At 44.2% G+C, this 17572-nt stretch overlaps 1 protein-coding gene across 2 annotated transcripts in view; it reads left to right on the top strand.

Annotated features, from left to right (window-relative positions):
- The window catches only part of LOC135233848 (MORN repeat-containing protein 1-like), a 134701-nt gene that overhangs the window by 41726 nt on the left and 75403 nt on the right, over positions 1-17572 (top strand). For both annotated transcript variants that reach the window (XR_010323960.1, XM_064297763.1), the window contains exon 14: positions 15606-15676. Coding sequence is in view for 1 of the 2 variants with exons in the window: in XM_064297763.1 (XP_064153833.1) it covers positions 15606-15676 (71 nt within the window). In the remaining variant the exon portion in view is untranslated. The remainder of the gene's footprint in view (positions 1-15605; positions 15677-17572) is intronic.

Raw genomic sequence — 17572 nt, 5'->3', positions numbered from 1 at the left:
ACCTGCGCCGCTTCCAGCCGGCTGCCTCCGACTGCCCGACGTCGACGCCCCCGTCTGTGAGAGAGGGCACGGCCTCGCCTCGGAAGCCCAATAAAACCAATCATTTTGGATTCACGTGCCCGCAGGTGGAATTCCTCATCACTTATTTACTCACACACACACACACACACACACACACACACCGAGTTAATCATTTAGTGGTGCTTAAGTACAGGTATGCAGTCCCGCCTTGGAGCATCACATGTATGCATGACCTTAGGCCAATGGCTTTGATCTTTCATTTGCCTCCATCTGGTATCTGTGAAAGCTGTCGAAAGGAACTCAAAGACTAGTCAGAAGACACTCTGTGCAGTACGGCGCATCACCTGGTGGGCTTTAAGTAAACAAAATATTCCAAGGCAACACCTCAGACCTTTGAGTCCGGGTACTTGGTTTTTGTGCGGAGAAGTTACTACTCTGAAAACTGTAGGAAGAATGTTGCAGAAAGCTAAAGCAAGCAGAAAGTGTTATTACTTTATTTCTGCCATATTTGTCTGACAGTTTTAGTCGTGGCAGTTGGCATATGTGAAAGAGAGGGACATGCAGCATCATTATTTGTTTCTTTCACTGTTGCATTTTAGATTGTCGCACATTTTTTCAAGCCACGTACAATTTGAAATCATATCAATAGGTAAATGAAAATATACAGTATGTTTCAATGATGATTTAGGATACTTGCAATGCCTTCAGGATAACTATGACAACATGAAGACTAATAAGACTTCAAGACCTTTCCTAGTAAACATGGTATGCAATTTTCATTTTTTGCTACTGACTCGTTAACAAAAAATATGAAATGAAACGGTGTTTCCAGTTCACCAGGTTTAATTCTCTCCATGCCTCCACGGTCCAAAGACAGGCGCTGTGAAGCTTATGTCAGTTGGTCTCCATGCCTATCAGATGTGACAAAGCCCACTCACCCTGAAAACGAGGAGAAGGGACTGAAAGGGAGCTTTTTTCTTTTTTGGATTTTTTTTTTCTTTTTCTTTTTTTTTTTTGAATAACGGCAAGCAAAAACAAGGAAAAGAAACGGGTCTGAAGAAAACTCGGCCGGCTGCAGGGTCCATTGTGCGGACCGCCTGTGCGTTTTTGTCCACGACCACCCACTTTTATTAACGGTGCAATTAAGGGCTCAAAGAACAATGCGTTAATCAGCTGTTGCTTCAAGGCAGATGAAATCGTTACATTTTTTTCCCCCTCTGTACTTTTTACCCTGTTTGTTGAAATTCAGGTGTACAGTAGGACATGCCATTAATAATGATTTATGTTAAAATGTTGTTTTTGAATGCACAATCTTTTTATAAATAAATTATAAACGATTTAGTTGTTGAACTTAGCGTTCACTAAATTTTAATCATAAAATTAAAGATACAGTAAACAACTACCGTTACACTTTATATGGATATCACTGTTCACCTTATCTTAATCTTAAAATTAAGGTGTTACCCAACACATAAAATATATTTTTTTAATTTTTCTCCATCGTCAAGGCCCAAAATGGATGCTGCCACACCTCAGGGGCCCACCCTCCTGTCTGTTTTTCTTTATAACACTCCACCAAGCCTTTTCACACAATGAGGACAATAACAAAGGCAAGAGCCCAGATTCCCCAGTACGTGACTGAACATCTCCAGTAATAGGAGAGCGGTGTAAAGGCAGCAAGTTTAAACCAGTGCGGCTGCATGGGGCTTCTCTCTCTCTTTTTCACTGGGGATTCTGAGAACATTTTAACCAAATGGGAGCCAGATCGTCTTCAGCGACGTTACCCGGAAAACAAAAAGGGAAAAGGAGCTGAATGTTATTTCAGCTTTTCCTGTCGTCTCTCCTTGGTTCAGAGTGAAAAATAAATAAGCGAGCTGAAATCGAAGCCAGCCTCTATTTCTGTGTTTTAACAGAAATCTGAAGGGCTTTGATGTGGCGATGTTTGGGAGAAAAAAAAATCCCTAAATTGCTAACGGCAACAATAGAAGCCTTGTTACTGTGCGTTCTGTAGAAATGAGCTCGATTGCATGCCGTACGAGGCTGTCTGTAGCTCTCGTGATGATGACACTTTCCCCCTCACTGTGTCCTGCTAACCAGCTTGTACAAATCAACAGTGCAGCGCAATCAATGCTGTATGCTATTTATTTCCTTACAAAACTGTTAGATCCAGCACAGATCGCATAATGTACAATTTTACATATTCATTTATATTTTATACAGCTGGATGTTAACTGAATTAGGGTCTGGTGATTTTCCTTGCTTGGAGGTGTTTAACAGTGACAGCCCATGCAGGATTGAATCCTATGCCATACCGTACCCAGCTGATTCCCTTAGTGGTGGTGATGCAGTGGTGCACTCTACCACCAGGCTGAATGCAGACTGTGCCCGTACCAACTGTGCTTGGCTGTCTGCAAGGACAACAAATAAGTGGCTGTTGCATAGTCCAAGGAGGGAGGGTGTAATTTACCATGGTAACCGTGCCTCGTTTACTCAACAGAGGCTTCTCCGGTTGCTCTTGCACCTGTAGTGGGCCCACAAGTCAGCTGACGGACTCATGGAGGGCAAGAAGGAGGGTCAACGGGCCCTGTATGCTTTTGGAGGGCAAATCCTGCAAACGCTTTGGCTGTGAATCTATTTACCACACTGCTCAATGATTGGGATCTCAAGTGGCTCTTCCTGCTAGAGCATGATCCCTCAGTGTAGCGGTGTGCCCCACACTCTGGAACTGTGACCATGTCTTTTACAGAACTGTGAGCATGCCAGTACGGACTGTCTATTACAGAACTGTGTGCGTGCCAGTACTGACTGTCTATTACAGAACTGTGACCATGTCTTTTACAGAACTGTGACCATGTCTTTTACAGAACTGTGAGCATGCCAGTACTGACTGTCTGATACAGAACTGTGAGTGTGCCAGTACTGACTGTCTGATACAGAACTGAGATCATGCCAGTACTGACTGTCTATTACAGAACTGTGACCATGTCTTTTACAGAACTGTGCCCACTGTCTATTACAGAATTGTGAGCAGGCCAGTACTGACTGTCTATTACAGAACTGTGAGCAGGCCAGTACTGACTGTCTGTTACAGAACTGTGAGCATGCCAGTACTGACTGTCTATTACAGAACTGTGTGCGTGCCAGTACTGACTGTCTGATACAGAACTGTGAGCATGCCAGTACTGACTGTCTTTTACAGAACTGTGAGCATGCCAGTACTGACTGTCTTTTACAGAACTGTGAGCATGCCAGTACTGACTGTCTTTTACAGAACTGTGAGCATGCCAGTACTGACTGTCTTTTACAGAACTGCGAGCATGCCATTACTGACTGTCTTTTACAGAACTGTGACCATGCCAGTACTGACTGTCTGATATAGAACTGTGAGCATGCCAGTACTGACTGCCTTCTACAGGACTGTGAGCATGCCATTACTGACTGTCTGATACAGAACTGAGATCATGCCAGTACTGACTGTCTATTGCAGAACTGTGAGTGTGCCAGTACTGACTGTCTTTTACATAACTGTGACCATGCCAGTACTGACTGTCTGATACAGAACTGTGAGAATGCCAGTACTGACTGCCTTTTACAGAACTGTGAGCATGCCATTACTGACTGTCTGATACAGAACTGTGACCATGCCAGTACTGACTGTCTGATACTGACCATGTCAGTACTGATTGTGACCTGCAGCACCATCAGGACAGTGCACAATGGCCCTCAGTGTCACCTTGGGCAGAGAATGTTCCAGTCAAAGGAATTAAAAGGATTAGGGGAGAGCACATGTTTGTCCACGGCCAAACTGAAAAAAATGTTGTTGTTATGGGACAAGCCAACCCCAGCAACACTGGGTCACTGCAGACTTTCTATATATTCATCAGCTTTACTGTGGCTGCGAGGGGACTTGCCTCCGTGACTGCAGCTTGCAGGTGTATTATTTTTATTATAATAATAATAATTATTATTATTATTATTATTATTATTATTATTATGTAATATTATTAATTATTATTATTATTATTATTATTATTATTATTATTATTAATAATAATCATAATCATAATAATAATCATAATCATATTAGTATTATAGAGAAGCTGTAGGCAACATTGTGAATACTTTATAACTTGAACTCATGCTGCATACATGCAGCCCTGTGTTTGATCTCTTGTTAAAATTATGCTTTCCTTGGAAAAGTCAGCCAGACAAGTTGGCACGCTTTTTACCACATCCTATCGTTTTTCCAAAAGAACTGTGCTGTGAGATTGCTGAGGTCTAATGCTCGAGCCCAGTGGAGCCTGAAAACCTTAAGTTCAACTCGCAGTTTGAAACAATAGTCTGCTGGCAGCGCCACACACGAATGCATGGGCAGTGATGTGTGCCTCTGTGTGTGTGCGTGCGTGCGTGTGTGCGTGCGTGCTTGCTTGCTTACGCACGAGCGTGTGTGTGGGCATGCGGTCGCATGCATTTACGTGCTGATATGCCAACACAGAGACAGCCGGTCAGGCTTTTCGAACAGATTGGCCTTTCGTTTAGGGTCTCCGTGGTTACTGATGCATGTGCAGTGCACATACATACAGTACTGGGTGTGAGAGGGGGCCCAGAGTTCAGGACCTGCTGTTTGGCGCTCTTCGGCGCTGGGACCGCGGAGGGCGAAGTGTCGCCGGGCAGAACCTGGTCTCCTGTGGCCTACCGGCAGCTGCGCGAGAGAGAGCGCCCCCCCGGGCCCTGAGCGCTCCGCATGAGATGACCACCTAAATTTAGTTAAAAGCGGGAATGCAATAACTCTTACCCAGACCGGAAAATAAGGACGTAATTAAGAGTCATTTCACTGGGGAAAAAAAAACTTTCATTAGCGTGAAAGGAAAAAAAGATGAGGGGGGGGGTGGAATCGGGGCGGAATGGGCGGGAGGTGGGGGTAGGTAGGGGGGTTAGGTACGCATGGCACAAATGTGTTTTTCCCGCATTCCTGGGTAATTACCGCACTCAGCGTGGAGCGGCGCGGGCCGCTGTCCATCTGGGATCGGCTGAGCCTCCTGTCGGCGTTAGCGCACAGCACCGTCCAGCTCGGCAACCGGCACCAGCACACAATCGCTCATTCAGTGAACACGCCTCTCTCTTCCACAGAGGACAGCATTTTCGCTCAAACCGTGACCTGTCGGGTCAATTTTTAAACCTGCTTTTGTCTTCCTGCGCACCGTCAGACTGCGTAGGGTACTCAGAGTAAAAAACGGATGTTCTCCAAGAATGAATGCGCCCGGGTGGAAAAAAAAAGCTGGTGAAGTACTCGCTCAAGCATTTCCATAAAAATACCCCCAGAATGATTTCATTATCTAAGTGGAGGGGTAGCTGGATGCTGGTGCCACCTGATATTGGACAGATTTAAATTCCAGCAGCAGGTCCACCCCGCGTGTTTCGTGACAATGAGCAGGGCTGAAAACCCCGTTGTTTTCGTTGCCGGTGTTGGTTGGCGGGAGAGAAAGGGACTGTTCTTTTAAATCCGCGGGGGGAATTTGCATCCAGAAACGTCCATTGTAAACATGTCATGCTTTCAGCCCTCCGGCAAATTAACATCATGACTGTTTTGAGTAACTCACTCATATCCTGATTGTCCACAGCAGCGTGTGCGCAAAAGAACAGCTCCTCAATGCAGACCTCACACAGACACGTTTCTCCACCCCCCCCCCCTTTCCTACCGATTCAAATGCCAATTCGGGGCTTGTTTCCCTGTCGAGTGTGCGTGCGCGCATTGTCTAAGCTCACCCAAGTGAGATGCTACATTTTAATCATTGATCCAATTAATTTGAAATCCTCTCTTTCCTCTTCCTTCCTCTGCCCTCACTAGACAAAAGACAGAACACCACCAATGTGAGAGAAATGTTTTTTTAAAAAAAGGAATGCCTTCATACCGCACAAGATCTCTGATTGACAGCTTGTGCCAAAACAGGAACGGGGTACCATCCCTGTGAGGTCTGGGGATCGTGATGGGAGAGAGATGTCCTTGCAGAGAAACATTTATGTTCAGGCTACGTTAGAATGAAACTCACTTTATAATATAATTATACTCATTATACATGTATATAATATACTCACTATGTAATATTTCTGTTTTGAATATTTTTGTTTACTTCATTTTCCTTTCTAAACAGAAGCCATAACACCAGCCAGGTTTTGCTTACTTTTCAAAGATTCACAGTTCAGCCTTAGATTTTCAACTTTAAGCATAACTATCAGTTTTTTTGTATTGTGCCACTACTCCTTTACTTGAGCACAGCTGTCCGAGTGCCTGTGCCATAGGAAATATTTCTACTTGAAAACAAAATTAAATGTCATTTTTTGAAACATATTTGGGTAATGAACACACATACAATCTCTGAGGCATGACAGAGCTGTGATAGCTGCTTTGTAGTGACTTGTAGTGCACCTGCTTTAAACCCCTATGCCCCTGTACCACCTATTGACAAAGCTGGCAGGTTTGTCAGAAACATCTGTAAATATCTATAATATCCTTCATTGCACAGAAAAACTGTCTGGGCCAATCGAGAACATGCACTGGAACTGGAATAATATAAAATACCCAAAAAGTGGACTATCCCCTCAAGCTAATGTTCCTACTGCACCGTATTATTGTATTGGACTGTATTTCATTTTCTTCCGGTTCCCCTGAAGTCGCCCCCCTCCCCCAACCTGCCTCCCACCCCAAGAGATGTGCTTTTCCGACATGACGTGAAATGATCGAACCTCTGCCTGCAATACAAACGCGCTATTCTCACAAGACCACTCACGCCTTGCAGTATGAATATCTGAGCGAGCCCAGCTAGCTTGTAATAATGGGCCTAACAAACCACTGAACCTGAGTATGTAAATGTAATAAATATTAATGGTACAGACAGGAGGTGCTGGAATCCAGCGAGGGGAAAACAGCAGACCAGGTTCTCAGCCAAGAACCCTGCAGGGTGTTATCAAAGCTAAATAAATAAATTGAGTCATAAGGGGTTAAATTCCCAGCCTCCCTTAAGCCTGCAACATGCACCGATCTCATTGAACCCCCCCCCCCCCCCCCCCGCACACACACACACCCCCCCCCCCCCTTTTTCAGCTCCTCGATTGGGAGCCGTCAGGGGGAATCATGCCTTTGGAATATCTTCAAGAGAAGCATTTGCCATCTATTGCATCAATATGTAGAGACTAATAGTGAAAGTGCACATTGGGACATAAAGACCCATTAAGATTTAGACTGTTACTGCGCTTACGTGCTCATTAGCAAGATGCAGCATAAATAACTATACGTGTGCTACAGTGTACAATAATGCAGGTTCCTTGTTTTTTTGCTTTTGCATTGTCTTTGTACGCTGAAGTATTGGTTAGCTTCTTTCAAGTGCGCTAATACATGTACACTGCGTTATGCTCCCAGCAACACATCGCTATAATGTGGTAAACACCACCCCCCCCCACCTATTTACTAAATCCAGACAGTAGAGGACTTCTGGTTATAATTTCAAACCATTCCAAACCCATGCTCTACGCAAAAAATGTATTTCCATAAAGCATGTACAGATGCTTTTTTCTGTGGCTAAGAGAATGGATCTGCAGTGGAACAAAGGAGGATGGAGTTCTGTAAAAAAAAATATATATTATTCTGATGTAAATGAAGGGGGGGTGGGGGGGGGGGGGGGGGGGGTTAGTGATGTAAGCAAGCAGCGAGCGACAGGAAGCGCACGGCTGTCGAGGCTCCCGCTTTAGCCTCCTTTCAGACGGGCTGCGGAGCCGGGGCGAGAACAGAACCCGCGTCGCCCGTTTGAGGCTACGGCACACGTGCAGCGTTCCGCATCTTCGAGACGCGAGAACGAAAGTTCTACCCCGCGGAAAAAAGGGGCTCGTAATAAAAGAGCCGCGCCGTTGGATCTACCGACCGCAGAGGCTTCGCCCCAAACCTCCTGAGCCTCACGGCTCTTTCATTAAAGTGAGATATCGCTGTGAAATGAATCAATGGGGACAGTATTCCCCTCCATGTACAGAATAAATAAAAACACACAATGGCAGTAGAGAGACTGCTTTTTCTGTTACATCCCCCCCCCCCCGTCTCCACCCTCCTCCCCACACCCCCCCATGAGTGTGGGAAGAGAATACATTAACAATGCTACGGGGGGGTGAAAAAAAGCCCCAAGTTCCTATTTTTTACCTATTGAAAAGGTTTGAAGTCTGAAAAATGAGTCTGTTCCCATCGGCAGTAGAAATAATAAATAGAAACAGGTGCAGGGGGTCAGAATTGAAACCAGCTGGATGTGAGGGATGTGCTTCAGCTTCTCGGGGTTTCAATCTTTAATCCCTGTGGCTCTGCTCAAATATCTCTCATCTGACGTAATGTAGGAGGGAGAGAGAGAGAGAGCGAGTCGCAGAATGGAGAGAGAGAGAGAGAGAGAGAGAGAAATGCTAACATATGGAGAGCATTGCATGGCACTACGAGAGGACTTAACCCCTTCCCAAAATGCTGTGACTTAGAAAAAAAAGAGGGCCTTCCCTAAAACCTGGCATTGCAGCGGGTGGTGCGTAAGGGCTTTGGAATTCCTCCTCTTGGGGCGATTTCTCTGACTGATATGTACCAGGGCGCACTGTAAATCAGAGGGGCAGGAAGGGGAAACGCAGTGAGATGTGTTGGGGGGGGGAGACGTTTCCCCTCCAGGCATGGATATTAATTTAGCCTTTCCAGGAGGATAAAGCTCTTTCTGTGTGACGTTTTTAAGGCCGGGAAAGAAGCATGTCTGCCTTGTTTTTGATGCATCGTGTCAGGCGTACTGTAGCTGTACTGCAGCTAGGGAAGCGGACAGTGCAGGAAAGGGCCTTACCGACTGCAAAACAGGAAATTTAAGCGAATCAAAATCCTTTCACTCTGCGTATATGTACATATCAAATATATATTTATCAAAAAAAAAACACATATAAAATATTATATATTTAATTATATATTTTTTATTTTTCCTTTTTTTTTTAAGCAAAGGATTTACGGGTGTCTTTGTGTACCCTGGAATGGCTCTCAACGTGAACCGCTCGAGTGAAAAAATCAAGCGTCTGCCGGGCTGATAAATCTCAACATGGCCGCCCATCTGGTCCTGCTTCCTAATGCCGCCCGTAATAAGCTCTGGCTTTTCGCAGTTCGTCTGTTCCTCTGGCTGCTTGTGTGAGCCCCCCCCTGAATGACAGGGCCCATTCGGGGCAAGGCCACGTCCTGTTTACTGCGGGCCTGTCTGCGCCTCGAGTTCTCAGAGTGATAGCTTCTTTTCTCTTTGCTTTCTTCTTCTTCTTCTTCTTCTTCTCCTTCTCCTTTACTGTCTTTCTGAGGCACCGAGAAGGAGAGGAAGGAAGAAAAGAGAGAGAGAGAGAGAGAGAGAGAGAGAGATCCTCTCCCCCGGGGGTTGACCGCGACAGAAAAATGCACTCTCTAAGATACCCATCATATGGTATATTTAATGAAAGGGGGACGGTGAACAGGGGGGGGGTACTATACCTCCCAGGCGTTCTTTGTAACTTTTCTTTTTTTTTTTTTAAAGATCTTTGAGATTTTCTCCCCAGCTGTACTGGCGCAGCGAGGAGGCGCAGCATAGACGGGGAGCTCTGACAATGGCCTCCTTATTTCTCATTCGCAGAGGTAGGCCTTGGGTTGTTTTTTTCAGAAGAGGAAAAAAAAAGAAAATGCCTCTTCATATTTGGAAAGCCCTTCTAAAGAATGCCCAGGTTCAAATCTCAGTCCTGCAGCATTCTCATCAGTTAAAAGCGTCCAGCAGCGCCTGTGTTTCGTGAAAAGAGATTCCTTGAGGGAGGCTTGCCGAATTGAAATCTGTGCATTTGTACACCGGTATTATGCGGAGACAAATGAGCAAAATGGAGTCTTTTCAGAATGTCGCAAAGGAGCAAATTAATGGCAAAAGACAGCCTTGTGACAAGAAACCTATTGTGTGGGAGGTTAACAATGAGGAGTAGTTCCTGCCTTACATGCCCTTTATATACCAACCCCCCCCCCCTTCCCCCACCACCAACTACACCCAACCCAAGAAGAAGGCCACTGATGTACATGTATGATCACCCATCTTGTCTGCCACCCTAATAATCCATAAGGGAATTAACCTAACTGTAATAAGTCTGATTATTTCAGCATGATTTTAGAAGGAGCTCATCTCTCACTGTGACAAAGCCTCCTGAGCATTCAAACCGGTTTCATAAAAAAACGCGCGCGACTGGAAGGTGCGTGTAGGCGAGCGCGCGCGTCCTTGTGTTTACGTCTCTCCTCATGAAAAACCTTTCTATGGAGAAATGAAAGCAGCTGGCGCATGAGCGTCCGTAATAAACGCCGTGTTTTCCTTTCTGCGTTTATACACTTTTCATTTTCGCTTTAAGTGAGAAAGAAAGACGCGTTCCCGCCGCGTTGTTCTCCCGCCACAAATTGGATTTATTAAAACGTAACCGCGATAAATGAGAGTATTTCGAACGCGATGTACAGTACAGACTTTGCGGTTAGCGGCGTGCGCATCCTTAGCGCTTGTTAATCCTTTATAAGACAGAGCAGGGCACACAGTTACCCACCCACCCCCCCACCCCGCGCCCCCCCGCCCCCCCGCAGCACGGATTCTACGTGCGGGGGCCGTGACTGTTCTTGTTCTTCCTTTATCTGAACGCGTATCCGAATTGTGCGAATAAAATTAGCAGTCAGGGGTGTTGCACAATGCCATTAATTACATGGTGAACTCGTGACAGAACAAAAGGGGCTTTTTCTTCTTCCCCTGATTCCCTTTCCCCCGCGTCTCACCCCACAACCTTCAGAGGGGTTCTCAGCCTCTCAGCCGCTTCCTCCTGACGGGTTGACTTTCTCAGCCCGGCTGTCAAGTTCAGGTTACAGCAAATGGGGGAAAATAAAACCGCGGGGGTGGGGGGGTGGGGGGGGGGGGCGGGGGAGGAAGAGAAGGGTTTGTGCATAAGAAAAAGAGACCTTGACTGACCTGAACAATATCCGAATACCTGCTATTATCTCCTCTGGCTTTGTGACAAGCAGTGCTGCGCGTAACCAGATTCATTTTATCCATGTTGGGGGCTTTTTTTTTTTTTTTTTTTTTAATTTGTTTTTGTTTTATAATGAAAATAAGGTGACTGAAGGTTTCATTATTCACAGAGCAGAGCAGGGTGACCGTGGCGGCGGTCGGTTGATAAGCTTTGGCCAATGTCAGGATACGCTGATCGCGCAATCTTTCTCAAAGGCGTAAAACGGCTCCTTGCTTTTGATGCGTTCCCCTACGGTGAACCTTAGCCTCTTGTAAAAACTCATTGTAGCACATGGAGCTTGTTAGCGGTCTTGCAGACCCAGCTCCTATCTACAGGGGCCTCTTATATCATAGGTTTGTGGCGGTCTCGGACTCCCATTGATCTTGGATCCTGGGCACGGGACAGCGGGCTGAATGCCCAGGTCTTGTTGCCTTACCCTTGATCCAAGTTGCTACCCACGAGGCGGACTGCGAGAGGCTGGGAGTGTGTATGTGTGTGTGTGTGTGTGTGTGTGCGTGCGTGCGTGCGTGCGTGTGTGTGTGCGTGTCACTGTGACCGGAGCGGCAGCCAGATCAAATAAACAGCGAGAGTCGTGCCTCCGCTCGTGTGCTCCACAGCGCCCCCTGGGAGCCTGTTACCTCAGTGCAGCGCATGCCAGATTTCCAGGCAGTGGCGAGATTGTCCACAAAGGAGAGGCGGGCCGAAAGACTGCGGACTCCCAGCTGGGCAGTGACAGGCGTTCCTGGTGTACTAATGTATGGCTGACTGGGGGAAGAAGCCTGCATCTGGCATCCCTGTCATGTTAAGAGAGGCTGATCTACGTTCCCTTGTGTTCTTTTTTCTTTTTCTTTTTCTTTTTCTTTTTTGCGCGGCCTGTGTTTCGAAAGCACAGGATTGCAGTCCCTGTATTCTGGGGAAGGCACAGCACACCCTTATGCAAAGGTTTTGAGAAAAAACAGGGCGTGGGTAGGGTGGGGTGTGTGTGTGTGTGGGGGTGGGGGGATCGAAACAGAATAAAGTATCCCTGCACGCTTGCGAGAGTTCACTGAAAGGCTGTTTGGAGGGTGTCTCTGTAGGATACGTTTGTAGCGCCTCGCCGCGAACACGCTTGTGCATTCGTTTGCTTATTTCGGCAGTACCCCGTACAGCGAGGCCTAACTTTGGTTCAGTTCAGCGTTTTATTCTGTGATGAGCTGTAAGACGTTCGTATTTGGCGGTAAGGGCTGTAGTATCTCTGAGGTTCTTCCGTGTATGCGGTGTGTCTGTTATTATTTATTTACAGGACTTATTAGTGCGGTGCGGATGAAGGTGAACTCTGAACCGCCGATTTCTTGAACAGCTGAAGAGACGTACATTTTAAAATAGGACTCCGTGTTCTGTTTCTGTTATCAATGACTCGTTCCTGGAATGGCCTTGAGGGCTTGTGGGATGTGGGAAGCACCTCCCAACTGAAAAAATAAATGTCTGTCCCATGTCCAATTTGGAAAAAGGAACCCTTTTAGTGACATCAGAGCTGGCTCGCGGGATGGCCGACACCTTTATTTGGCGGGTGCGATAACGAGATCTGCTGTTCCCAACTCTTTGCTGGAACTTGGCAGGGGTACTTCATCACATTTCCAGTCTTCCTTCTTCTTCTTCTTCTTCTTCTTTTTTTTTTAAACTTTATTTAATTTGCTTGAAAGCCCAAATCATGCAGAAGATCATGAAAATGGGGCTTTACTTAAGAAACCACAGGAGGCATAAAAATTCTGTTTCCAGAAAAAAATTGTAAAAATAAATAAACAAATAAATTTTTAAAAATAGGGGAAAAAATAACAGCATCAATGGAAGCATTTTAAACTTGGACCTGTTCCAGTCATCGTCTTTTAAATTAGCAGCAATGACAGGGAGCATTGATGTCCCTGGGAATCAGATTAAAATGATGATGTCATCAAATTCTCTTTTAAAAATAGACACTTCAGCAAAGGAATAAAGGGAAAAAAAACATCCCGGTTTCCTGCTTTCTACAGTCGACATAAAGCCGATTCCTACAGTACCATAAGCCTCTCCAAGTCACAAGAGTGTTACAAGCGAGCTGAATTTGAATGGAGCCTTCGTAATTGTGGGCTCTGTGGTGTCTTGGTATTTTGGATATTATCATGTATAATGACCCATTTTTATTAGATTTTTTTGACACACTTTTAATTCATTCATTTAGTTGCAGTTCTGAAAAGGTCATATGACAGGCAAGTATAATAATATAAATTATATATTACATAAAAATACATTTTAAAACAATGGATAAGAAATAAAGAGAAAAAATCAGGAAAGTGACAGAGAACATTTGATTAATGGAACACTTCCTAAAAATATATTTTTTAATCTGAAATATTGTCATGTGGAATATTATAGAATATATATATAGAATATAATTACATTTATATAGCACTTTTCTGAATGCTCAAGGTGCTTTACAGTGAAGGGGAACTCACCTCACCCGCCACCAATGTGTAGCACCCACCCGGGTGATGCACGGCAGCCATTTTGCGCCAGAACGCTCACCACACATTTGCGAAGGTGGAGAGGGAGAGAACATTTATTTAGCCAATTAAATCTGTGGATGGTTTTGGTGGCAAGTGGATTAGAATAATTAGATTATGTCTTCCATATAAGAAGCATAGACTAAATATATTAATAGGAGCATAGAGTAGATTAATTACTGTAGAATTCCACATATCTTACACAGTCTGAGTGGTATGGTGAGGTAAACATAACATGTGCAATAACAATGGCAATGGCAATGAAAAATAAACAATGCAGGCAAAGCAAAATACAGAACGTGTGCAGTTTATTAAAACTATACTAAAACCATTTCTAAACACTATTTTAAAATGGACTTATCAAACATGAATAGTAAAAACAAGATACCGTTATAGCTTATCGTAAGTTTCTCCATTTAACTCAATTACAACTCAGTCTGGCTAATGACAAAGGCATGGTGTTCAGGAGTGTGCAGTCAAGCCTTCACCTCAGCGGCTGGAGCGCTGTAGTGTTGGAGGCAAAAGTCCTCCATTAACGCGTTTCAGTTGGTCCACCGTTTCGTTTTGCTGATGCCTATCAGCCTTCAAATTAGCATTAGCACTCTTTCTGTGCTCCTGTACAGCCCATTAACCAACATTCTGTGTGTATTCAGAGAAGGATACAGTTAATAAACCCCCATTTCCCCCCCTTTTTAAACAACGGGGACATTTTGGTTTAAGACTTAGGCCTACCCGATTGTTTAGACTTGGTAAACATGTGGCCTAGGGAAATTATAAAGGTACAGTTCTATGATTTGAAAGTGATTCAAAGTTTTTAAAGAAGCTTAATTTTAATGAACTTAATGCAGACATTGCCATTTGAGCTGTTATTCCATAGTAGGGAGAAAGCATTGAGAAATTTCATCATTGGATAATCTGATAGTTTGGATGTATGGGGATTGGATATGAAGGATTGTACTGTACTTTTCTGATTGTGGTATGTGAAGGCATATTGACAACCTATAACACAAATTTGTGGATCAGCGTCTAAAATCAGCACATACTGTAGCAGCCATTTTTATTTTCCAGAGACATTTATGGAAAGCATATTATTAATCACCCTTTCTGGGTCCCTTCACTGTTTATGCTCTTCAGTAGTGTGTGATAAAATGAAATGAATTCATGCAATGTTGAAAATGAGAAAGTAGATTTTGTTTTATTTTTTTTTTCCTTGAGTTTATGAGCAGTCTTCTTCTGATGAGAATATTTAAGTGGTGAGGAACCGTAATCCTGTCGTGTGGCCCTACCCCAGATCTTTGATCTGCTGTCACGTTTCATATGCGCGAGTGCCAGAATGTTCTAACGCGAAAGACGCAGCATCAGGACCACGATGCCTCAGAGCCTCATTTGTGTCACATTCAGAAGAGTTAAACCAGTATGGGTTCAGGAAACAAAAAAAAAAAAAAAAATCTCAAAGAAATACACAGGTTTTTATTTTTAAAAAAGGGAACGCAGAACAGCTGTTGTTACATCACCTTTATTCATTTACTGGACAAAATGTATACCGCACGATGTGGTGCGGTTAAAGCGTGGAAGTGTCATTTGCATAAAACATTCGTACCGTTACGTTTTCAGCTGCCAACGTGGTCATGCTGATTTTTTCCAATTCTATTATCCCATTACTGTTTTGCAAATTAGCATTTATTTGTATGGCATAGATTTTCTGCTTTCATGGGTAAGGTGACTCACCTTAGTTGCTCTGCTTAAATCATTGCAAAAAAAAACTGTAAAATTAATATTAATGATAAAGTCTTTGGGCAAAACATGCAGTTCTTTCCTTGTACAACATTTTCAATCCAACCATTGAGCCAACCATCGTGATGCAATTGGAAAACAACTGTTAACAGTCTGCAGTGTGTTTCAGGGTTTCCCTTCTAAGATGTAAACAATCGTTATTGTTATTGGACAGAGGGACTTCCACAACAGGAGGAGCTCTTTCCTCTGTTTCAGCATGTCTCTCTCTCTCTCTCTCTCTCTCCCCCCGTGTCGTAGGTCGAGCGTGGGATCCCGTGTCGGGACGACGGTGAAGAAGGAGGCCGCAGACAGCAGGAGCGTGAGGCCAGGTTAGGACGGGACGCCGTGCGCACACGGGCCCTGCTCGGACCGCGGGCTTCTCTCCTCAGCTCACTCCGTCGCCGCGGACGACGAAGGCACGCTCTCATCAAGAGCTGAGATTCTTAACTCTCTTGTTTTTGCACCGATTAATCGCTTTTTAACCAAAAACTTCTATCCACACGTTTGCAGAAGCAAGGTGCTGTTTTGACGTGTGATCTTTTTTTTTCCACCTTTCTAAAATACTGTTTTATGTGTCCATTGCGTAAAGGAAAGCACGGCACGCCGAAGCAAAGCAGGGTTAGTTTCTCTGGTGCTCTCACTGCCACGCACTGCTGCTTCATGGCCCGGTTCACTCGTTAGGGCACAGTCTGCTGGCTCAGGGTTTTCCCTCCGTCTCTGCTCATATGAACACACTGCCACCAGGAGTGGCTTGTCTGTCCCTCAGATATATTCTGTCCACTTTTTATTGAAGACGCCCCTCCCTGATATACAACATCAGTCCAAAATATTGCATTTGGGATTGCTGGATTGCGCCAGAAAGATTCCCTTGACGTGACACAGCATTGCAAATAAAATAAAAAAAACAATAAAATAAAAAAAACAAAAGCCATGCGGTAAAAATGCATAAGAATGCACAAGGTGCGAAGAGACACCCTGAAGCCTGTTTCTTGGCACCGGTGGAGGTATTTTTTGGAACCTGTGGCCAAAAATCACAGTACCCACCCATTGCTTCCCCTCATCACCCCAACCTCTATCTTCAGAAGATGCAATTCCATGCCTCGCCAAGTGTGAAAGCACTCTCCTTCCCCGTAGGTCATTTGTTAAAGGTTATTGTTTTAAGGCGGTTTGAAATCCTGCCCTGAGCAGTACTTTATTTATTTGTTTTTTTGCCTGCATTGTATTTATTGCTAGAACACGGTTGCAGCAAGCGAAGAGGTGACTCCTCTTTGCAATGGCTGCATGCCATCCCCTTTTTGAGGTTATTAAGTAACTTTAGTGTCATGTGCTCATGTATAGTATAGTATAGTATGTGTACGCTGCACGCACAGGATTGCGAAAGTTATGTTTTCAAAGAGGTACTTTTCCGGAACTGTGGCCTCTTGGTTAAATCAGTCACCCAGATCACTCGGACATAAGAAATCAAACATATCTGCAACATTTTTAAATGCTGTGTAGTATTCTGTTATGTAAACTTGACCCTGATTTGCAACAGTTTAGTAATGAAAGCAGAATACTACAGCGTGCATTATTAGGGCTCTGTTCAAGGACGCAAAGACTTTGTAAAATGCGAAGGGTTCAGCTCTGGCATAGGTCAAAAACAGGCATGCCCAAATCAGTTTTGGAATTTTAGCAAACCAAGTGCACTCAGACGAACACAACACACGCAGACACACTCAGCATGCGCAGACGCACAAAACACAAGCAGACACATGCAGATGTATGCAGACGCACGCAGCACACGCAGACACATGCAGATGTACTGTACGCAGACGCACGCAGCACATGCAGACACATGCTGCTTGTATGGGCTCAGTAATGATGAAGTGTGATGGATCTCATTCCTCAGATTCATAATCTGGGTTTTGGAGCTCATGTGTGGCATTTATAGCCAGCCCATATTCTGTACAACTATTGAAAGAGAAAGGGGATTTTAAAGATCACAGAATTGTTTGCTCTTGTATCATAATGCTTCATGTGGCCTATAACATTTTTGATTTTCACTTCAAGCATGTGTATTATTATTATTATTATTCATTATTATTATTATACATACGTACTTAATAATGAATATACATGTTATTTATTTTATTAATTATTATATTATTATTATTATTTATTATAATAATAATAACAATAACGACAACAATAATAATAGTAAATGGTATTGTTACCATTTGTGCCCT

The sequence above is a fragment of the Anguilla rostrata genome, chromosome 11 (genome assembly GCF_018555375.3).
Source record: "Anguilla rostrata isolate EN2019 chromosome 11, ASM1855537v3, whole genome shotgun sequence".
Lineage (NCBI taxonomy): Eukaryota > Metazoa > Chordata > Actinopteri > Anguilliformes > Anguillidae > Anguilla > Anguilla rostrata.
This window is presented reverse-complemented; position numbering and strand designations above follow the sequence as displayed.